Source organism: Pelodiscus sinensis, chromosome 1, assembly GCF_052426305.1.
Source record: "Pelodiscus sinensis isolate ZL-2025 chromosome 1, ASM5242630v1, whole genome shotgun sequence".
Taxonomy (NCBI): Eukaryota; Metazoa; Chordata; order Testudines; family Trionychidae; genus Pelodiscus; species Pelodiscus sinensis.
Genome location: NC_143052.1, coordinates 149,340,577 through 149,364,760, shown reverse-complemented (window position 1 = coordinate 149,364,760; position 24,184 = coordinate 149,340,577). Strand labels below are relative to the sequence as shown.

Below are 24,184 nucleotides of genomic sequence, written 5' to 3'. Positions count from 1 at the left end.
GGGGGTCCCATCCAGCAGGGCCTTCCCCCTCCATCCCACCCTGTATGGCAAGGGCTCTTCCCCAGTGTCTGTCAGAGAAGGTTTGGGGCAGGGCCCCCCCTCCCCAGTCCGGTCCAGTGGCAGACAAGATGGAGAGCCCCAGCTGGCCACTTCATTGTTTGTGCAGCTGCTCCTAGTGGCCACTCTGCAGCACACTCCCCCCATGCACTTGCTGTCCCCAGTGGCCACTATGAGTAGCATATGCCTCCGCTCTCGCTCGCTCTCTTTCTATGTTAAGGAAAACAGTCCCATTCCTGGACCACTTCCTGTTTTCCTGGCACAACCAAACCCTGACCTTGCTTTAAGTTAGCATAAGAAGAAACTGCCTGCCAAATTTGGTGGCCCTCACTCTTACTGTTTAGGAGGAGTTCTTGAACAAATGGACTCACAAACAGAAAGACAGACCCACTGTCAGATGCACTCTAAAACGTTTAGGAGATATAGTAGACTGGGACAATAGTGTATAATCTATAGTATCATGCTGGTGCATATATACTAGAGGCTGGCCACCAAGGACTGAAATCTCCACTGGGGACAAGACTGTAACTTTCCCTATCAGGGCTCAGAGAAAAATAAAGAAATTTCTCCAATTTTAATATCGGCTGTTTCCACATCCCAAAACAGAGCCTTTCTGTAAAATTTTGCAGCATTAGAAATGAGTACGGGTACCAACTTCAGGTCAGACTGGTAGGAACCAGGGCACACACCCCAAACTGACTGGGAGTTCAATACTTAGATTTCACCAACCAGTTATCAAGTGTGAACTCCTCAGACACCATAACTGCTTTAGCTGTTACCATCACCGCCAGTCCTCTTCAATACACCAATCTCTCTCCCCACCCAGGTGAGTGTATATTTCTAACAAGTGCTCCTTTACTCTAAGAATCACAGTAATATTCATGTCACTGCCAGTTCAAAAGGACTAGTCACTGTCCCCAGGTCAGTTTCATCTTCGATGTTTGTAGATAAAGATGTGTTAACTAGGAAAGGGAGAATGTGGGACAGGCAACATGCAGTGCTATGGTTCTGTGTGTTCACAGTTTTTCCAGGCATTTTCATTTAAGAACATAAGAATAGCCATACTGGGTCAGACCAAAGGTCCCTCCAGCCCAGTACCCTGTCTGCTGACAGTGGCCAATTCCAGATGTTCCAGAGGGAGTGAATCAAACAGGTAATGATCAAGCGATCTCTCTCCTGCCATCCATCTCCACCCTCTGACAAACAGAGGCAAGGGAGACCATTCCTTACCCATACTGGCTAATAGCCATGTATGGACTTAACCTCCACAAAATTATCTAGATCTCTTTTACACCCTGTTATAGTCCTAACTTTCACAACCTCCTCAAGCAAGGAGTTCCACAGATTGACTGTGTACTGTGTGAAGAACTACCTTTTATTTGTTTTAAATCTGCTGCCCATTAGTTTCATTTGGTGGCCCCTAGTTCTTACATTATGGGAACAAGTAAATAACTTTTCCTGGGGGGGGGGGGAAGGATTCACCTCTAGCTTCACAAAGATTGTGAAGAGCACAGCAAGTACAGTACTGATGATACAAATGCGTCTGTAGATACTTCCAACTTGATTTCAGTCTGACTAAAGCATACTAGTCCATACTCCAGTTCAGAGTCCCTGGTAAAAAAGACAGGTTAATTACCTTTTCAGCAGGTGTAGAATAGTTGTTGAAAGCAACAACTGTTCTACACCTGCTGAAAAGGTAGTTAACCTGTCATTTACTAGGGACTCTGAAATGAAGTATGGACCAGCATGCCAAAAGGCTGTACATAGGGACCCCCAAAATAATAGTGGATATAGGCACTCCATTTATGACAATATCATGTGGTTGGGATATTGTCCCAGCCTGTCGACAAATGTAGCTTGGTTAAAAACACTGGCTACACCAGGTGTACTAAGCAGTGGAAGTCTGTCATTCCTGGTTAATCCCCCACACTGAAGCACTGCGAGGGGTCTTTGGTCAGTGAGAAAATGCAGCTACGTTGCTCACCAGCGTTTTATGGAAGCTCTGCTGGTTTTGCAACACAGGAGTGAAAACTCAAGCAACAGAAGTTCTTCAAAAGGCTCCTATACATTGTTGTCTTCAGTAGCTGAGAACACACAGACCAAAAAGACTGTCTGGTAGACTGTGTTGGTGGACTATTCAAACTGCCTCTAACATGCAGGTTTATCAGTTACATTTTCCCACAGTGCATGAAGGGCAAAGTACTGGAGCGACTACTGTTTGGGAAGGTGCTCAGGAATTGACTTGACTTGGGTCTGAATGCTGCAGTGTAGATGCCAGAGGCCCGGGTGTGATAAGTTTTACCATAGTGTGAAGTATAAGCATAGATGCTCAGGCCCAGGGTTCTCTGACTGAAGTCCTGTAAACCCTGGGCTTACATTGCAATGTAGTCATGTTCCCATCTTGTGGTTACCCAAGTAGGCCCAGGAAGACAGAAAAAGTGAACAAAGTGGTGATTAGAACCTAGCTCTGTGCTCAGTCCACATCACCCTGCATTTGGCACCTCACTCTTCCCTGACCTGTCTTCCTGGTCCTACCTGGGTAACCACAGAGATGGAAACATTTACTAAGATCAGTCCTAACGCAATAACATGCTGAGAAATGTTTGGGTTCCAAAAGAAGCAGCTGCATTACAGCTGGGAAGACTCTTCCCAGTCACTATTCCCCCAACTAAGCTCTCAGCCACAGCAGAAAAAGGAGAAAAATCCAAAACCAGCACAAACAAAACAGCTTCTTCACTGGTGTCACACACTCCGGAACAAAGAGTACAAGGGAGCTCAAGCACAGCTGCAGCAGCCACCCAGCCACTGGCACCCTCTCTCTCTCTCGATCATTTTGCAGTTGTATTATAAAACAAATTGGGACTGAAGAGACTATAGAACAGCCCCTGCACCACTCTCTGCAGTGCCTCCTGCTTGGAGAGGCTGGTAGTGAAGTAACTGTGAACCCCCTCACAACCAGTGCTGTTCCTTACGGTGCCCCCTCCTGGGATACTGTGAACTGCCCAAAGCCAGCACCCCATCCCATTTCCTTCAGCACCTCCTGCTGAGAAAGGCAAAGCCATAAAAACCCTCTATCAATTTTCTTACTTATTTTTTGTGTGCATGTGTGTGCAGCCACAGATGTGATGCAATATGAAAGCCTGCTCTTACATATTTTACCCGTCTGGAGGGAAGACAGCTTCAACTGATGCTTGGTATATACACTCTCTAGCGGAAAGAAGGAGCATGCAGGAGAGAGAGAGAGAGAGAGAGAGAGAGAGTCATCAGCAAGAGCCAAGCTCCGACTGTCAGCAGATGACTTCTATTTGCACTCGTTAGCACTGCCCTAGCGTGTGCTAACACCACCCCCTCGGGTAATTTAAATTTATATTTTTTTAAAAAAAGCCAGTATTTCTATATTTGGGAGGCTAAGATAATCGAGGTGGAAGAGCCCATCTGTTTGACGTTCTCTCCAGCTGCTGTGGATGCAGAAACGTGTGTATTTTTTCTTCCCCGTGTCCTGTTTGACTATAACAGAGAGACAGTGAACTTGATGTACAAAAGCTGCAATTCAGGTCTGAAAAGGTCCATCATCCCCCAGGACTCATGACCAAATAAATTAGCCCGTGTCACAACAGGGATTTTCCCAGTAGATTAAAATCAATCCATGTTTCCAACCCTTGCCCATGAGGGCAACCAAACAGGACAGTCAGCATGTTAACGTGCTTCTCACACTTCTTCCAGGCTTTGCATTCGGGAACAAAGAGGACCCCAATCCTGGTTTGGGGGTGGGGGGTTAAGCAACTCTCCTCTCCTCTGTGGGAAGATGGGATTCCTCTTATCGGATTCCCTTTTAGAAGTAGTAGCGTTTCTGCAGAACTCACAACCTTAGCAGTGGCTCCAGCTGCTGGACGGAGACATCACAACATTTCTTTTAAGCATTTTACCCCCTTGGGAAAAGAACTGGGAGTGGTGTTCAGAACCCCAGCATGACTGCCCCGGATGCAGACATGGGGCCCCAGCCTGACTCTCCAGAGAGAGAGGCTCATGTGCCAACGATACAAGGATGCTATTTCCCTTGGGCCTGCAGTCTCCAAAGCTGCATGTTGAGGTGCATCACAACCTATGGGACACCCAGTGCCATGCTTCCTACTCCCCATAGATGGTGTTATGTACAGGGCAAGGGTGAGTAGCAGGACCGCTTTCTCTTTATTCTTCTCGTATAGGAGTAATTCTCCTACAGTTTCACAGTGTACAATATGGAGTTAAAAAGGAGCCAGTTAGCAGTGAGCCTGGGCAAATTTAAATTATTAATGTGCCAAATGCTCCAGATGGACAGGGGAAGGGAGACGCTGGATACAAAATTGCAAGGATGTGGGAATAATGACAAAATCTTTTTAGAGCTCCCCTTTACATCACCTTGAGTGGGGATTCTTGAAGAACTTCTATGGAAGGTCAAATGAATTACACATGTGTAATAATCGCGATGGGTCTTACCAAGGCTCCTCACACCTTCTGCCCTGCAGCTCCCTGCTATTCCAACCCTGGGCTCCCCACATAGTTAAGCCAATGCTCCTCAGTCCTGCGCTTCAGTTTCCTCACCTCCCCTGTTGTTCCAGTCCTGTGTTGTGAAGGTCTTTGTCATCCATACATCTCAACAGGACAAAAGAAAGCACCCTTTGGAGGAATCTGAGAGTTGGGAGCTGCATAGACACATGCTCTAGCGCACAGGTTCCCAAACTGGGGGGCGTGAAGAAATTCCAGGGGGGCACACAAAGCAACCCACCCCTCGTCTCCCCTCACCCCAGTCAATCCCCTCCCCAAGAGCCTGGTCCATCTGATAAAAAAAAAAATCAGAAAATACCATGTGAAATGTCCAGTATTTTCTGTTTTTCCTGGCTCGGGTGTCCACCAGAACATGCACAGCTCGGGCTGGCTGGGACAGGAGGAGGATGGAGCATCCCGAGCAGACTTCAAAATGGCTGGCTTAAAAGGGCAATGCCTGCTCTGCTCCTTTTTTTGGGGGGGGGGGCAATAAGTTTTGCTGCTATTTTGGGGTGGGGGGTCATGAGCGTTCCTCAAAAATCAAAAAGGGGGCATGATGCCTAAAAGTTTGGGAACCACTGCTCTAGCTGGTTTGTGAGCTGTGTCTTACTCCAATGCAGTCAGAGAAGCATAATGTGGTCAGACTCATGCAACCTTCCATTTACCAGACGGGAGGAAATAAGAGTGTTTATTGTATATGGCACCTTGAAAATAAGGCATTTGGGGAGGGGGAGGAGGCAGTTCAAGACACAGGATTACTTATGTGCGCAATCTCTCACAGAAACTTGACTTGTGTTCTTTTTTGTTTTCCTGTAATCTGAAAATCAGTTTTTGGTAGGAAAGCGTCTGGTTGCTGTATGAGTGTGGAAAAGGGTTGTGAGGAAATCTCAGCCAATTGTACTCAGAGCTCTTCGGGAGAGGACCCTTCTTTGTCGGATTGCTCTAAAGCAGAGCTCAAGTAGGGTAGAGTAGAAAGTGGATAGCAAGAAGGGGAGTGGACAAAAGAACATTTCACCTTGAGGCAAAAATATAAATCGGACACAGAGGAGCTGCAAACGCCTCTTCACGGGGCACACTGGTCACTTATTTGAAGCCGACCCAAGAGACGTGAGTTTGGTACCACCCATCTATTCCCACAAGGGGTAGGACATCCCAAAATAACCATGCAATTTGGCACCTCTGTAAGCCTGTTCTTTTGAGGCAGTCAAGAAGGGGACTAGGAGAGAATTCCTCAGAGCAGGACTGTAGTGCAAAGGCAGCCCCGGGGAAGAGGAGTGGGTTTCAGGCTTGGAACAGCAAGGTGTTTTGCAGGTCAGATTAAGGTGATTTAGCAAAGCTGTGAAGAGAGAAGCTTGTATAGTGCCTGCCTGCATTGCTCCTGACTCTACTCACTGCTGTCACTTTCACAAGCACTGTTATGCCCCCAGTTTAAATACATGGGGGGAGGGGGAAGAACAAATGTGCAATGAAGCCGTCCTAATAAAAAGTACATCATGTAAGCAGAGATTTTGCACAAGCAGAACATCTCTATGGAGCCTGATTTGAGAAACTATTACAAGAGGGGAAAACAACCCAGTTTACTGCCGCTTGGATCCACACCATACAGCGGAGCTCATCCAGTGTACAGCATACATCACCAAGGGCAGTGAGCAGACCGAGTGATAAGAACAAGAGACTTGGAATTAGAAGACATGGGTTCTAATTCCACAGTCACTGAAAGCTGCTTGGCCTCTGTGTGCCTCAATTTTCCCATTTGTAAAATAGAGGCTATGGCACTTTTGAAGCCCTTGAATTACAACCTCTATAAAAATAACATGTTTTAGTGACCTGCTGAGTCAAATAAGAAATACATACTAGCCACATTCTGCAGCAAAAACTGAACATTGAAAAACATTAATTTAGTTACAATATCAAGCCTGAAAAATTCCATCTCTTTACCTGTCCCTAGAAGAGACAAATGAAGGTGAGACATGATTATGGTGACTAAAAGATGGCTCAGGCAGTGGTGCTATAAAGAAGGTTTGGGGATGTCTGTGCCCTGCGAGGCATTCATGGAGCAAGGACTGTTTCCCTAAGATGGATTTCACCCATGCAGGGAGGGAAATAGACTTCTGGGTTGGAGGCTGGCACAACTCATTAAAAGAGCTCTAGACTAGGAACTTGGAGACAGCTGGAGATACTCATGTAGACTCTACGCCTGATTCTAACATTAAGCAGGAGGAAAATTAAGACAGACAGAATATGGCAATGAACAAAGGAACAGCAATGGGTAGAAAATTGGACATCAAGAGGAAAGACAGTACCAATACCAATGAAGCTAACAGTCAGGCAAGTGATATTGGTAGTACAATGTCTGTACTTGGTCAGGTGAGGAATGTGGGTGAAGTCAAGCAGAAACAATTAAGATATTTAACAATGCAAGGAAGCTGGGTAACAAAATAGAGGAATTAGAACACCTGGTGCAGGAAGTAAAACCAGATATTTTAGGGGTAACAGAAACATGGCAGAATAGTCATCGTGACTGGCGCACAGGTACTGAAGGATAAGCGCTGTGCAGGAAAGACAGAAATAAAGGCAAAGGTGGTGGACTAGCATTGTATATTAATGATGAGCAAGCTCACTGATAAGCGGGGCCCAAACAGGGCAGTTGCCACAGAGCTCAGTGATTCACAAGAAATTATATTTACACGTGGGAGATGGATGTCCTGGGCTTTGATTTAGAAGGTCTAGTAAGGACCCGCTAGAGTGTGCCCCCATCAATCCTGGTATTCCACCAGCTCACTGGAGTTTCTCCCATCAACCTCCCGCAGTGAGGATATTGCAGAAATTCTAACTAAAGTATGTCGACTCCATCTACACTATTCTCATAGCTGGAGTTGCATATCTTAAGATGACTTTCTCCGATAGTGTAGACCTGGCCTGTGTGAAGACATCATTTCAATCAAGGGGAGAAAATTCATAGGGAAAGGTTGCAGACCAAGCATCTCAAAACAGGTGATTAAGAGAGCAGAAAACTACAAGGAATGGAAAAGATGAGGGGGGCAAAAAGTTCAGCAAGGAAAACTATCTTTTGAAGTTCAAAAAGTAGAGGGATAAAGTGCAAAATGACAAAAGCAAAATAGAGTTTGACCTTGCAAAGGAAGGAAAACACTGTAAAAGGGTCTATAGCCTAAAAACTAAAAAAATTAAAGATGTGGGACAGCTAAACACTGAGGAGGAATGGAGCTTCAAAGTAATCTAGACATGGCTCAACACCAAAATTTATTTGCCTCAGTTTTTAATAAAGGTAATGAGGAGCTCCGGGGTAGTGGCAAGGAGACTATGGAAGTAGCAATGACCACATATGAAGTGGAAGTCAAACAGTTTAAATGGGATGAAATTTGAGGACTTGGATAATCTCCAAGCAAAAATGAACTGCCGTATGAAAGTGCAGGCCCAATAAGCAAGGATTTTTAAGGAATCTATAAACTCAGGGGTTTATTCTCCTGTGATTGGAGAATATAGTTCCTATTTTCAAATGGTTTCACAAAAGGTAGATTGTGCCAGATCATAGAATACTAGGACTGGAAGAGACCTCAAGAGATCATCAAGTCCAGTCCCCTGTCCTCATGGCAGGACCCAGCACCATCTAGACCAACCTGATGTCTTTCTTTGAGAAGGACACTGATGTGTTAAACAAAGGAAATGTAGAAAATCTAATCTCCCTGGATTTCAAGAAGGCATTTGATACCGTTCTTTATGGGAAATTAGTTCAATTGGAGAAGATCAGGTTTAAATATAAGAATGAAAAGGTGGGTAAGGAATTGGTAAAAGGGGAGTCTACAATAGGTCATTCTGAAAGGTGAACTGAAGGGAGGTTACTAATTGAGCTCCTCAGAGGACCAGTCTTATTTAACATTTTTATTAATGATCTTGGCACAGAAGAAAGAGTATGCTTTACCTCAGACTGCCACCCGTGCCGCTCCCTGTGCTGTAGCCAGCAGCAGCTGAGGGGGAAGCACAGCGCAGAGCTGCCACCCGCTGCTCAGGATGCAGGTAGGGATGCTTCAGGGGAGTCGCATGGGAGCAGCAGGCAGAGCCAGGAAAAGGAGACCTGACCCTCCAACACTGGTGGAGATGGGCCCCTGAGCATTGCTGGAGCATGGGGTCCCAGTCCCATATAACTCGCCGCCCCTGTGCGAGGACGCCTCCAGTTGCTTCCCATTCTGTACTCACTGTGAGTTTTTATTGAACCATCTTCTGTTGGTGAAAGTCAAACTTTAAAGATGCACAGAGCTCTTCTTCACCCTGGCTAGTATGCATAATCCTTGGATGAGAAATTGTCAGGTAACTACTGTAAGCATAACTGGACATTGTATATGATCCTGTGGTATTTCTAGCTCACTTAAGGTTTGCTGGGTTCTTCGCAGACAAGAGACATTGGAGAAAGTCTCTAAACAGCCTGAGTGTCTAAGAAGCCTAACTCCCATTTGACTTTCAATGGGAATTAGGCCCCTCCGCCTCCAGTCACTTTTGAAAATGGGACTTTAGGAACCCAAAGCCACTTACAAGATTTTGAAGAATTTACGCAAACTCTATTGAAAATTCCATTCCCAGTCCCCGGCCCAAAGAGTTTATTGTCCAAATCAATTTATCCCAGCAAGAAATTACTTTAAACACAGGGAGGGAGGAGAGAGTTATAATGGTACCAAAGTGAAAAAATAGGATCTGAACTTCGTAAAATTGACAATTGTTGGTTTCTCTGCTTTTGATTTATTTTTAAAGTTATCTAAACTCATTTTTTCAAAGACGGCTAAGGGAGCTTGGAACTCATTTCCCTTTGGCGACTTTGAAAATCCCAGCTTTACAAGGCTTGGCATGGCTGTGTAGTGGTTAGCATGGAAAGCCTCAGGTTGAGGCAAGGAGATCAGTATTGGAAGGTTCACTGGAAGAGCCTTAAAAGTCTTAGTGGAAGGAGAGTACAAACACAGAGTTAGGGTGAAGACCCTCCTGTGCAACAGTCATTGACTTTAGAAGAGCTCAGATTTAACAAAGAGAAGCCTCCATCCTTTGGATCAAAGTACCGGCCTAAGACATCCAGCTAACCTGCACAGCATTCAAACAGACAAAACCAAAAATATTCATCAGCCTGAGGGAGCAGAGAGCCTCCTGGTGTGCTCTAAAGCGATGGTTCTCACCCATGGGCATGTGTACTCTGAGCGGGAGTGGTATGTAGAAGTCCTCCAGGGGTATGTCAGTTCATCTACATCAGCAGTGCGCAACTCGTGGGTCGCGCCCACCAATGGGGTTGCGGCTGACTTCTGGGGGCAGTCACAGGACTGGGCCGGCTGCCATTTTTTCCCCAGCACAGCAGGCTAGCAGAGCAGCATTTAAAGGGGCCACAGTTTTTTGGGGTTTTTTTTTGCTTAACCAAAGTTTTCCCCGGAGGTCACGCCAGGAAAAAGGTTGCACACCACTGATCTAGATCAGTGCTGCTCTACCTAGGGGTTGAAACCTCCGTGAGTGTTGTGGGACAGGAATGGGGAGGGAGGGTCACGAGTGCAGGGTCAGCATTAGACAATGGCAAGCCTGAGACCCTGTGCACAGGGGCCCTGTGAAGCTAAATTATAGGCTTCAACCCCAGGCAGTGGGGCTTGGGATTCAGGCCCCTGAAAGCAGTACGGTAGTTAGGGAAGGTGGAGAACCACTGCTATAAAGCACTCTTCTGGACAGTAATGGGGGGATACTTCCAAACCCAGGAGCCTTGTCCCCCCACCCCATGAAAGCACCATGAGCCACAGAAGCTGAGCACCAGGTCCCAGCAGATCTCAGCTATCTCAGCAGAGCACAGGGGAAGCTGCTCTCTTTACTGCGTCTCATGCCAAGTACAGATTTATAGACTGCTTTAGCACCTTCAATTTCCCCAGAAGGTAAAAGAGGCAGAGACCTGTCACACACCCACAGCCCCCCAGGGGACACCCTGATGAAGGGTCACTGCAGTAATCCAGCCCAGAGGTGACCAAGGTGTGGCTGATATAAAGAAAATGCCAAGATTTGATTTAGCAATTGCAGGTTTTCTATAAATACCAAAAATCAATAACTGTCCACGAGACGTTACCACTAAAACTCAAGAGGGAAAGAATTACATGTTCGCTGCTTAAGCAAATCAATGGGAAGTTGTGATTAAAGCACAGGGCTGGGAGTTGGGAGATGCAAGAACTATTCTTGGTTCTGCCACACTCACTCTGTGTGACCCTGGGCAAGTCAATTCCACATACCCCCGTGCCTCAGTTTCCCCATCTACCGAACCGGGACGACAAATAATTGCTGACCTCACAAGAACATGAAAAGGAATATTTTATTGAGAGCTGTACAGTACTTTGAAATCTTCAAATGGCAGGAACTAGAGAGGTCCAAAGTATTAATAGCATTAAACATCTGTACGTGTAAAACAAAAGTTTCCAAATCATTCAGCTTGGCTTTGAAGTTACAACTGAAAGCCCCAGCACACCAGTGTGTGTTGGGGTGAATGGACACAACTGGTCATCACAAGTGCATTCACTTTCAAACAGCAAGGACATATAGCTCCCCCAAAAGTGTCCATGGGAGCCTGCCTGTGTAGCTAGACTGCCATTGACACAGTGCTGATGCCCTCTACTTTTCTGGTACCTAACACAGTGGACTGAATGGATGTGTCCCATTTAATGAGTGTCTTTTTAAAAAATCTATTGTTTAGTACACAAATGTGGGATAACTTTCAAAAAATATGTGGGGCCATTTTTTCCCTGGTGCTGTGTGTCACGTGTCAAAGTTGTTAATAGAAATCATGTACACTCTTTACACAAATGCAGTATTTAAACACACACACACTCACACTCTCATCTCCAAGATCTCTCAGAGCAGGACCCAGGCCTTCTTGACTGAGCATCAGTCTCAAAGTTTTTAACTGCTGTGCAAGTCAGGAAGGTATTATCCTATGGTACGGTCCTGGAGACAGAGTGCCTAATGCATTTTGGAGCCAGGCTAGTGTAAGCAGCTGCATATCCTATGGAAGCCTGGGACAAATTCAGCACGGATATAAACCTTGTTAGTCACACATCCTGCACCCATTGAGGTAAAGGAGGCAAACATCCCCCTCCCCCTAAGATCTTCAGTGAGAGTGGAGATGCTAGCTGGGAGCAGGTCAGAAGATGGAGGGGAAGGACTAGTCTATCTGTGGAAAGCCCCTATAGTGTAATAAGGAAGGGTAAGAAGTATTCTCCTGTTGTTTTCCATACTCCCTCCCCACCTTGGGGTGACACATTCGTGTTTCATGCCCACTGCATGCCACATTGCTGCCAAACACCCTCATTTACCTGTTATACCCAATATGTAGTTTACACTCGGCTATTTGCCATTATGCAATTGGGCTCAGAGTGTAGAAGGGCTAGCACAACAAGGGAGTAGTGGCAGCTGGGAATACAGCCCACATCCCCTCTGCTTCTTGATTCTGTGCTTTAACCAGCAGGCTCCTTGTTCCCTCGCACAGAGCATCGCTGCTGGTCCAGCACAGTTTCTGCATAAGCAGCATAAGAGGGTCCCAAAGCAGTTAAGGAGCCCACAGTAAACTGGCTTCCCTCTATCAGATGCTAGCCACCGCCTCCTTCTGCTGCAGTCACTTGGCAAGCACACATCGCACTGAGTCAGCAAGAATTCAGCACCTCTTGTCAATTACTTCCAGAAACTGCTGATTGTGGAAGGGCTATTTCAACTAGGATGCAGCAGGAGTGTGTGGAGACCGAATTCCCCTCTTGCCCAGAGAGGTCACCTCTCCAGTGCAGGGCTACTATAGCACACTGGCAGGGTGGTTCTGGGGGTGAGGGAGAGCCTGCTTGGCTCCTGCCTGTGCTCTGTGGATAAATTGCTGACAATCTGGCCTGTTATAGACAAAATATGGTTTTAAATTGTGACTGGAAATAGGAATAAAAAGGCAGCAGGATAGAAGGAGAAAGCACAGCCGAGAATTAGACAAAGCATGCCCCAAGAGTACTAGCAAAAATCCTATCAATGCAGCATTGCTGCCGCACCACCCAAATGAAAGGGACACCCTTAAGGCTTGTGCCAGGGACATCAGCAGCCTGGGAATGTCCATCCGCAGCAGCCCCGGGCACACCATCTGTTTCAGGGACAAAAGGGGGAAGGGGTTGCCCATGACACACCAAAACAAAGAGGAGCTGATTTGCACAGGGGCAGAGGCTATCCTGTTCCTTTGCCAAATAGCCAAGCTCTTTGGTCTGTGCTGGCTACCAGTTAGCCCTTGTGAAATACCTTCTCCTTGCTCTGTGACTGAAAAAAAGAGGCTAATGCAGCTAGTGAGGCAAAGGATACTCCGATTATTCAGGCAGCCCGAGTTGCCCTGAAGCCCTTGGCGTAGCCTCTCACAAGTAGCTTCATTAAAACAACAACATATTGCAGGCTCTGCCACAGTTAAAAAACCAAGTCACTCTCTCCTCCCAAAAGATCCCAGAATGCATCAGATACCACATGCACACAGCACCACAGAGATACAGTGCTTCTGGGAAGAGAACAGCATCCAAGCAGACAGCACACTGCACGTGGGCAGAAGGTAACACCAACGTAACCCCCTGGAACCTGTGCATCCAACAGTCACTGAGCAGTCAGGACCTTGGTTTTTAAGACCTCAGCCCAAAGACCAACAGACTGGAACTCGGTCTGGCTACTGAGGAGGGAAGCTATCGAGACTGCGCTAGAGTCTCAGAACCCCTGGTTCCAGGGAGTGAGTATTTAACTTTCGATGCTTAGGATCTACTCTAAACCATCCCCTCTGGCAGGACAGAACTGCTGACTTCCACAAAGCAGAGTACTGTATAGCTAAATAAATAAGTTAGTCACAGAGCAAAAGAGTGCATATGACCAGAGCTTCATGCCATTCAGGGTGCAGCGGCTGTAGAAGTCACTCCTCGGCCAGAAAGCCAACAAGCATGGAGAGGCATTCGACTCTGACTAAGACATCGTCCAGTGACACCAGTAACACAGAACTACCGACGAAGAGCTCAACAGCACAGAGTTAAATTCTGTAAGCAGTAACAAGGAATATGTAGGATCCGAATAGGCACAGAGCTTATTAAAATAATAGCCGTACTAATCTAACATGCCAATGCAAGAAAATCGAAAGTGGGTGAATCAGAATATCTGCTAGCTGATGAGAACCCTGGCATAGTAAATATTACTGAGAGGTGATAGGATAACAAAGCAATAATAAAAGACCAAAACAATACATTTGTGGAATACTGGCTACAAATGCTACAGGAAGGACAGACTCAGGGGTAGAGGTGGATGCAGTAGCACTATTCTTGACAGATTCTATAGACTCTAATGAGCTCAAATTCATGAGAGCAAAAGAACAGAATAGAATCTTTATGGATACAAAGCCCAAGCCATCAAAACCATAAGTATAAAGGTCCTATTAGGGTGCATCTACCAAGCAAGGCTAAACTCGAAATAAGCTACACAAACTGAACTACATCCATTGCGTAGCTTATTTTGAAATAGCGAGTGTCTACACAGCACTTATTTTGAAATAAAGTGCTCTCCCTCCAACTTCCCTTACTCCTCATACAATGAGGATTACAGGAGTCGGAGTAAGAAGTCCTCCAGCTTGACAGTATTTTGACACTATTTCGAAATAACTGCCTGCTGTGTAGACACCAACTAAGTTATTTCTGAATAGAGCTAGTTATTGCGAAATAGTGTTGCAGTGTAGACATACTCTAGTGACCCTCTGATCAGGAAAAGGGTATGGAGAATACAGTGCTCAAAGAGATCAAAGAAACAACAAAGCCTAGAACAGCAATAGTGGCTAATTTTAGCTATACACATGTTGACTAATTCAATATCACAGCAACAAGACAAGAGTTAGAGAAATTTTCTCAACATCTTAAACAGTGCTTCTAGTTCTAGGGTACACAGAAATAGAGGTTACTCTTGAATAAATAACACAGAAATTCATTCAAGAAGTAATCAAATAATAGTAATAACAATATCATTGTGAGACTGACCTTAGCAAAAACTAGTAGTGACACTAAACATTAAAATGGTATATTTTAAAAGTAATGAGGAAGCCAGTCCAAAGGATCCCAACTTCAAAGCAGAAAAATTAAAGTCTTTACACTTAGCATGGATACTACTTAAGCAACCATAGCAGAAAACAGAAATTATATATACCCCCTGAACAAAAACAGGTGTAGAAAAGGAAGCAAATACTCTGTGCAGTTAAATGGTAAGGTACAAAAAGTTATTTGAATTAGTAGGGTATAATTTATAAGATGTTAACAGAACTGATAGCAAAACTGAAAGCGGCAATCCTTGTATAATATCAGAAGCAGGAACCTGCATTATGAACAAGGGATCTGATAGACTATGAAGTGGTAAAAGGAACAGTTAAGGAGGGCAAGGACATCACAAAGAAGCTAAAGCAAAGAAGCTTTGCATTGGTTTTCATTGCACAGAATTCTGGGGAGATTCCTACCCTAAAACTACTCTTTACAGAAAATAAGATGAGAAAGTGTCCGAGACAGATGTAAGAAGAGAAAGTTAATGGAACAAAACTGTGAAACTCATGCATGACAAGTCACCCAGACTGAACAGTTTGATCCAAAAGGGCTGAAGAAACTTAAGCAATCCTCCATTCACATCAGCTGCTGCTGGAAAACAGCAAAAATATACCTATCTTTAAAGAAGGTGCTGGGATGACTCCATCTGAAATTATAGCTAAAGCAAGAATTATAAAGTTCCCAGAGGAACATCATAGGGACAAAGGAGCCCAGTCTCCGAAAAGGGAAACCAGACCTCTCCAATGTACTAGAATTCCTTGAAGATGTCAACAAAACAGTGGATGAAGGAGACAAAGTTCTTCAGCAATGGATGTGAAAGGTAACAACATTTTGCATGGATTAGGAATGTGATACAGACAAAACCAGAGTAGGGCTATTTGTCAATACTCAGTAGTGTAAATGATCATCACGTGGGTGCCACACCAACTGGTGTAATGTAATAGGTTCATAAGTCATCTGCAAAAGGGGGATGAAGTGTGAGGTGGCAAAGTTTTCAGGTAATAAAATGGTTTGGTTTAGATTAGACAAAAGGCAGCAGTGAGGAACTTCAGAGGGATCTAACAAAGGCAGGCAAAGCTAGGTAGCAAGGTGACAGAAGATGAAATTCTGTGTTAGCAAATGGAAGGTAATACAAACTTAAAGGAATCATTTCAACTACTCACACATATCACTGGGTTCTTATTGAACGAATCCCTTGGGGCAGTTACCTTAGTATTATCATGGACAGCTCAGTGCAAACTTTTGTTCAGTGCACAAAAGCAGTCAAACAAAATGTTCAGATGTCTAAATAATTAGATAAAATATGCTGAAAATATAAAGGTCATTATGAAATTTGATAGCATACTCTCAGCTAGAATACTGTATTTACTTCTGGATGTTTTACCTAAAAGTAAGAGTTTCAAAAACAGACCTCAAAATTGTGTATGGGCCAATAGAAACTTTGTTATGACATTACGATTGGGACTGTTCAATTTAGAGAGATCTATAAGAAAAGGTAGGCTAGAGATAGATAAGATACTGAGTGGAACACAGAACATAAACTGAGTGCTTCTATTTATTCTCAGAACAGAAAGGCAAGGTGATGTTCAATTAAACACTTCATTATTATTACTACAATAGTTTATTTTTTGCACAGCACATAATAAACCTGTGGAACTTATTACCACAAGTTATCACTAAGGCCAAGATCTTAGCAAGATTGACAATTGATTACATATTTATAAGGATAATGAGAACACCAACAGTTATATTAGGTATAATGCTATATATACCCACACACACAATAAATCTTCATGCTTGAGAACCTAAGAAGCCAACCTCTAACTAATGGGGGTCAGGAAGAAATCTCTCATGTGCCATTCTGACACAGCATGCCAGCCCTCGGACATGGGAAAGAACAGTTGAGTGTCTGAATGAGGGGAAGGTTTTTCACTCCAACAGTTGAGATAATTGAAGATACCACACGTTTACTCTCACAAGAGTGAATGTTGTGCTTGTAATTTTCCAGATGGAAAGGGCTTCCCTGAGGGAAAGACATACTTTGGACTCCTTATTCCCTTTCTACTGTTAAGGAGTATATAATTTACTTTATTCTGAGGGAAGCATGAGAACTTCACAATGTGGCTTGTCTGTTGGACTCAAGAGCCAATCTTAAGGAAAAGGATGTGGCCTTGAGAAGGCTGAAGATTTTAGGAGCTATACCTGGAGTGTTGTTTACATTTACAGCTCAGCTACTGGGCTGCCCTCAGCAATAAGACAGCACCAGGGAACCTCTTGACTAATTGTGTTATTAACTGCCCACTGTGGAGTTTCTTGCACCTTTCCTTGAAGCATCTGGTACTGACCAATGTCAGAGACAGGAGACTGGCTTCCGTGGACCACTACTCTGATTCTCTGTGGCAATTCTTACACTCACTGCTGCAGAGTTGTGCCTCCAAATGTACACTTACATCTCTTTAAAATTACACTTCCAGCTCTTGTGTTTTGAAGAAATCTAGTGTATGGATGTAGCTAACCAGAACACAGATGTCAAATTCACCTCACACACTTGTCACTCAGTTATCTCAGGAAGGCTAACTAGAGCCCTCCTCCCCACCCCCCCCAAAAAAGAGAGAGAGAGAGAGAGAGAGAGAGAGAGAGAGTGTGACACCCATGATACTATTTTTTATTCTTCATTTGAGTGATCTGACTCCTGAGATACACATCAGGCTCAGATAGACTGAGACAGGAGGGGACATTTTTACATAGTCATTTTTCAAAGCAGAAGTGCACTTTGATTTATCTACATGCAAATGACTGTGTGCAGTGAAGAAAGATGTGACTCTGCATGTACATGAGTAATAAATGGTTGTAGCATATCTACTAGTTCTGTTCTGAACTCTTACAACTGTGTGAGAAGGCAAAAAAAGGGGGGGTTCAAAATGCAAAACTGGGACACATCAGACTATACCATCCACTCATTTTGCGGGAAACTGGATTCTACGTGAATACGAATAAAGAAGGAGATATGCAACATGGCATGCTTTTATGAAGTATTTGCATACATGAGTCTGAATAGAGGAAGGGAAGGCAGACAAGGAATGCTGGAACAATTAATACTAAAAAAGGCAGAAAACTGCTTCCAAAGATCACAAGTCAGGAGGAAAGGGCAGGTTTGTGGGAGTATTTTTAAACTACAAAGCCAGTCAAAAATTTCAAAAGAAATAAACAGTGGAGCTAGAATGGACATAACAGTGACCACTGAAACCAAACAGATAAATTGATTGTGTAAAGAAATCTATTCACGGTAAATTTTTACCTTAGTCTTTAAGGGCATGAAACGTCCACAATAGAGAACTGGTCTGAAGTAGGGATGTAATAGTGTAGTCGATTAACCGATAAACAAAAGCTTATAGGTTACTGCTATAGACTACATGCTTCCCACTCCCCCCAACTCCCCGCCAGTAAATTTTTTAGCAGGCTGGCCAGCAGCTTGTCTCAGTCCTGGCTTGCGATGGGTCTGGGACCTATCCCCGTGGGCTCTGTATTTAAAGTATATTAGGAGATATGTGGGCAAGCAACCTGGCTCAATTCCAGCTCACACTGGATCCAGGAGCTCAGACATCCCATCTCCCAGACAGGAGCTGCTGCCATCCCTGTATCAGAGGCAGCAGTGAGGGGCAACAGGCAGCCAGTCTGTGAGGGAGCTGATTTTTAAACTGGCTCCCCTCTTGGACCAGCTCCCGCCTGGCACCCCGCACTGATGCCTCTGATACAGAGGCAGCAGCGTGGTGTGGCAGAGGGCGTCTTAGGAGTGAGGACAGATTACACTGGCTTGCTGGCCCTGCCTCTAAGGATTACAGAGTAACCAATAAGAATTCATGAGGTTACTCAACTATTCAGTTAACATATTTAACATCCTTAGTCTGTTAAACATCCTGAAGGCAGTGCAGCCCTGTGGGTACAGCACTGGCCTGGGATTCAGAAAACCTGGGGCCTATGCCCAGTTCTGCCACTGGCTTGCTGGGTGACCTCGGAAAAAAATCACTTCACCGCTCTCTGCCCCAGTTACCCCATCTGTGAAAGGAGGGTTATGATACAAACCTCCTTTGTAAAGTGCTTTGGTATCCACTGATGAAGAGATGGGTATTATTATTTAGTTCTCTGATTGGAAACAAGAGACTTCTGAATTCTGAGAAGCAGAGCTGGGAGAATGCCCTATGTGACACTGCCTTGATCTGTGCTTGAGTTTCCCCATCTGTAAAATGGGTATAATGATTGTGTCCTCCCTTAGCAAACAAAAGTGTCAGGAGCACTCATTGGATGATGTTTGTAAACTACCATGTAATTCCTAGTTAGTATTACCAACAATGGAATTTTCTTCATCACACCTGCCTACTAACATCCAGAAGCTAAATTGCACTCTGGACTATTATAAAATAAATGCAGAATTATTGCTCAAAGAAACCACGAAGAATAGATTCTCAGTGTGTGCATTTCCCCTTGAAATACATTGTGTTAAAAGCACTTTATTTATTAAAAAAAGCACAACGATAGTAGAATCCTGCTAAATATAGATGAGTCACCACAATTTAGTAGTTAAGAAGACCATTAGGAATATTGCTTATCGTGTCACATGCATTTAACATTCTCCAGTGGTTAGAACTTGGGCCAAGGAGCCCAGAGTATTTGCTTCTATTCATGGGTCTGCCACTGACCTTGAGCAAGATATTAAAAGCCTTGTGCCTCAATATCACCACCTGTAATACTGGTATTGTGCTAATCACTCACTTCTCAGGAGGGAGGGGAGAAATAATTAGCAAGTTTTTAAGATGTTTATGCAACACATGGACTATCCCAATGGTTACAGAAAAGCTAAACCTATTTGGTCTTGAAGCACTTTGAGAATCCAGTATGACAGGTATCCTATAAATGAAAAACTGTTTGAAGAGTACTGAGAGAAACAGATAAAAAAATCAGTTATGCTCATTTTCCAAAACAGAGGAAGATGCCTATTGGAGAAGACTAAGATCGGATTAATGCCTTTGCATTTACCTCTAGAGAACAGGTCAGGCTGCAAATGAAATAAGGTATCTACACAAACAGGAAGCCACACAGTTTGACACAAACAGCTGTCTGTTCACACAATACATAAAGATGAGGGAGCAAGGGGCACTGTACTCTGGCCAGGACTCCGCATCTGCAGCAGAGCGGGGAGGAAGAGGGAGCAGGCCTGCAACAGATGAAGGTACAACTAGAGCTGGATAAAAGGAGTCCTGGACTGGAATAAAAGACCAAAAGGTGCTGCACGTCAAGACTAGAAGTGTAGAACAGTGTGAGAAGTTGCATGTGCTGGAACTCTGACAAAGCCTATATGGTGCTGTCAATCCCTCCAGAGCCACCCTTGCATATGCACAGTTAACACAGTCACTTGTTGCAACACTACATCACGTGGGCAAAACCTCATTTAGTTAAAAATGAATCTTCGATTTAGCTGTTCCCAATGTGTGATTTCTAACACATTGGAAAATTTGCAATAAGCTATTACAGGCAACACTTTGCAAGCATAGGTTTTGTTTAAGCTTTAACAGAATTCCCTCCTTATTTTCCAAATACTTCACTAGTGGGGGTGAATATCCATCAGCATGCATATAAATCCCCCTTAAGGCTTAACTGGGAAATAAAGATATTGTCCCTGCCACGAGGACCATACAGTATAGTATTACAAGTCTAAATACAGTGGCGCACCAGCTCCTGTGAAGCAGATTCACTGCTGTTCCACAAAACAACATAAGTTACAGGGGCTATGACACTGCTTCCCCATCAGGCAATTTACTACAAAGTTTGATCCTCCCATGTCATAGGTGTAAAATGATTGGGTACAAGAAGACCGCTGGAGGCTCCACCCTCCATCCAAATATCACTTTGTATATGGTCTAATCTCCCTGCCTTCTCCTCCACCCCCTTCTCCCCTACCACACATCTGATAGAAAGACCACATTTTCTATTCAAATATTGTACCCCAAGGTGAAACCCTCTTGTTGGTCTCTTTCAAACATTATTTGGATTAAAAAACAAACCATGGTAATCACTGGATTTAAATTCAACCTAAGTAATGTTATATGCCTAACACATCTTCACCAGATTATTGTTCTAGCAAGGACTCAAAAAACGATGCACCTCTTCCTTTTGTGCACCACGTTGCTTACCAGTTCCACCTACTACAAAGCATCTTCCCACAGCTAAAAGTAACCCCCAACCTGAGAGATTGGAGGATCACTGGTGCAGCTTTAAAAATTAAAGAGGAAGGTGCAGGAAAATAATTATTGTACTGTAAGTAAAATATTTTATTCAAAGGTAAACTTGTTAAGTGCCAAGTAGTATCTATCAACAATATAATGAAAGATCAAAAATAAATATTGATTAGATCTCTTACCATGTAAAGAGATAGTGAAATGAAATTCAAATTTGTCCCCAAAATTGGAGTTTCTAAAAACCTTTTACAAAGATCTCACATCAGTAGAAATGTTTTCATTATTCCCCCTTCACAGTAGTTTGGGGGGGGGGGAGGGAAAGGCTGTTTAAATAATCATACCGTTGTATTGCTTGTAGCCCAAATATTGCAGCATCAAGAAACTAATCAATGAAGTTGTGTTCACTTTGTTATCCAAGCTAAGAAAAATGCAAAAAGTAAACAAACACCCTGAATAGTACTTCCTATTTCAGGGAAAATCAATTATTTTGGTCAATGCACAAATGTCTTCATCAAGGTATAGTCAAGGTCCAGACTTCAGAAAAACAACAACAATAATAAACTAAATAAAAATATTTCAGGGTCCATTAGAAAGCATCTAATGGTCCAGATTTGTTCTGCAGTCTGCTTACTGACTATCCCTGTCCTGTTTAAGCTGAAGTGCTGTTAGTGAAATTGGGAAGGAAATATATTGTAAACAAACCATCTTTCTGAAGTTGACTAGTTAAAATGTTCAAAACAACCTACTTTAGGCTCCTAAATTACTTAGGAAAATAGGACTTTGGGATCTAAATCACTTCAGACCTTTTTCAAACCTGCCAAATATTTTAGAGGAAATACACCACGAGAGGTCCTAAACTATAGAGAGGAAAGGGACCATTGCTTATAGCAGGAAATTCAGATTGCTGCTGAAAAGAGCACATAACTCACTGACCAAGGGATGAGTCTGAAAATTCTATTGTAGACAGGCTCTTAAATTACTCCCATCACCTTAGTATCTGAGCACTTTCCAGTGGGGCATTAAGTGATGTGTAGTTTGAAGTCTCCCATCCCCTTCTCAAGAGAGCTGAGTGTGCCGGTGGCCTTTTCTTGGGGTAGGGGGGTCTAGCTTGTTAACTGTACTTGCTGCTCTGTGTTTCCATTTGAGAAGGCCGGTTGGAGAAATGCACCTCGCCCTTGCCGCTGAAGGTGGGGAGGTTTGCGGGGAGTGCCTGCCCCAGTCTTGGGCCAGCCCCTGAGAAAGCTCTGTCTCCCTCACAGACAAGCATTGCCCGACGGGTGGAAAGTTGCCTTGTGCAAGTGGTAAGGAGCAAAGTTGTAACTCATGATCTTCACCGGGCAATCGCGGAGCGAGGCCGGGGCCGGGCCATGGAGCGGGAAGTGAATTACAGACAGTTACTTTAAAGCAAGTTCAAGAGCTCTACAGAAAACGGTCACGGGAGCGCAGCCGCGAGGGAGGAAATGAATCGCTCCTCGCCGTGCCTGGTTGCAACACGACAACTCCATCGGCCCCATGAGACGGCTGCAGGAGCCATCGCAGGCGTCCCGTTCCCTATGAATAAGCCGGGGCTCCGGCCGCTGCTCCTTAAAAGGTCGCCGACCCTGTCAGGGCACAAACAAAACGCCTCCCTCCCTCTCACAACGCGCTTTCCCCTTCCCCTGCAGTCCCAGCGAGGGGCTGACCCGACACCCACCCTCCGGGCGGCTCGGGATGCCCGGGACGGGAGGTGGCGGATCAGCCCCTCTCGGGGACTTCCAGCCAACCTGCTCCGCTCATCCCTGCAGCCGGCTAGCGGACAGCGCCTGGGTGCCCAGCCGGCGCCCTGCTCCGAGCCGCCACCTCCCGACCCCGGCCCCGAGCGCATCTCGGGCGATCGCTCCCCCCGGCTCGGGCCCGGAGAAAGTTGGGCGCCCAAGTCCCGCCCGGGCTCGGAGGGAAGGCGGGGGCCGGTGCCCCCCCAGGGAGCCCGCCGCCCTGCCCTGCCCGCACTCACCTCGCAGAGACAGGAGCGCAGCCAAGGGGCCGACCCACAGCCCCCAGCCGCCGGAGCCCCTCGGAGTCATGCCGGGCCGGGAGAGGGGCTCAGCCGGCACCTCGCTCCCCCTCCCCGGGCGGCGGCTCGGCGCCCTGCCGCCAGCCCCCAAGTCCTGGCGAAGCCCCCGGGGGCGCCGCCCCGCCACAGGGGCGCTCAGCAGCCGGGCTAAGCGCGGGGCTCCCCGCCCGGGCTGCTCCCGCAGCAGCCGCCGCTCCGGCTGCAGCCGCTGTCCCGGGACCGCCCGCCTGCACCGCCCGCTGCCCGGGAGGCTCTGGAGCTCCGGAGCCCCGGCAGCCCGGGGACGCCGCCAGGCTCCGAACCGGCCCGAGAGCGCAGCCTGGCGGCCCCGCCGAGCTGCAGCAGCTGCCACCCAGCCCGGGAGCCGCCTGCCCCAGCCCGGCCCCGCAGGTGCACCGGGCTCCGCTCCGCCCGAGCCCCCGCCTCACGCAGCCCCCCGCGGGCTCTGCTGCTGCTGCTCCTGCTCCTGCCCCAGGAGCTGGAGAACCGCACGCGCCAAAAGCGGGATGCAACTGCAGGGCGCAGTCCCCGCTCCCCTCCCCCAGGAGGCGGGCTCGCTTTAGAGCGGCATGGCTCAAGCCCCCCTCACCAGCCACCCACCCGCTGCCCAGGACAGCTGGCTCCTAGAAAGCCCAAGGCTGCAGCCCCTTAGCCCGAAAACGCTGCCTAACCCCAGTTCAGCATGCACTTCGGGCAGCCCCCGGTCTGCCTGAAACCGAGCAGGTTTCAGTCCTGCAACGCCTCACCTTGGTCTGAGATAGAGTGGCCCCTGGAGACAGCACAGTCCAGTGACTTAGCCAGCAATGGGCCAGCTTTTTAGGCCACTGAAATCCAGGCTCTGCACAGAACCCACCCAGCTGGGCCATGCTTTGTTGCCAGCCTAATGCCCAGCAGAGGTCCCTCCCTGCAGGTTATGCTTCATCCAAGTCATCTCCCTGCCTGGCTCAGCCCAAGGTGGAGCATAAACCAATAAAATCAGAACGTACATGCCCACATCTTGTTTTAGTTCAGAGAGACTAGGCATTCCAACATGTGATGCTGCTTGTTGGTCCACTCTGAGGTGCAGCCCCTCAGAAATCAGCTCTGCCCTGCCTTTGCTTACAATTCTCAAATTGTAATCCTAGCAGGTATGTGGCCTTGTGGTGGGAACAGCAGCTTGTGATGTACCAGCCTGACCTGAGCAGAAGCTGTGGTCACACTGCTCTTAGCTAGCCCCTGTGCAATCC

The 24,184-nt window shown here is 45.9% G+C and overlaps 1 protein-coding gene across 1 annotated transcript in view; it reads right to left on the bottom strand.

Moving 5' to 3' along the window:
* IGSF11 (immunoglobulin superfamily member 11) overlaps window positions 1–23,115 on the bottom strand; it is a 137,525-nt gene extending 114,410 nt beyond the window's left edge. Inside the window, exon 1 of the mRNA XM_075905949.2 lies at window positions 22,899–23,115. Within this exon, the coding sequence (XP_075762064.1) occupies window positions 22,899–22,968 (70 nt within the window). The 5' untranslated portion in view covers window positions 22,969–23,115. The remainder of the gene's footprint in view (window positions 1–22,898) is intronic.
* Window positions 23,116–24,184: the final 1,069 nt, after the last annotated feature.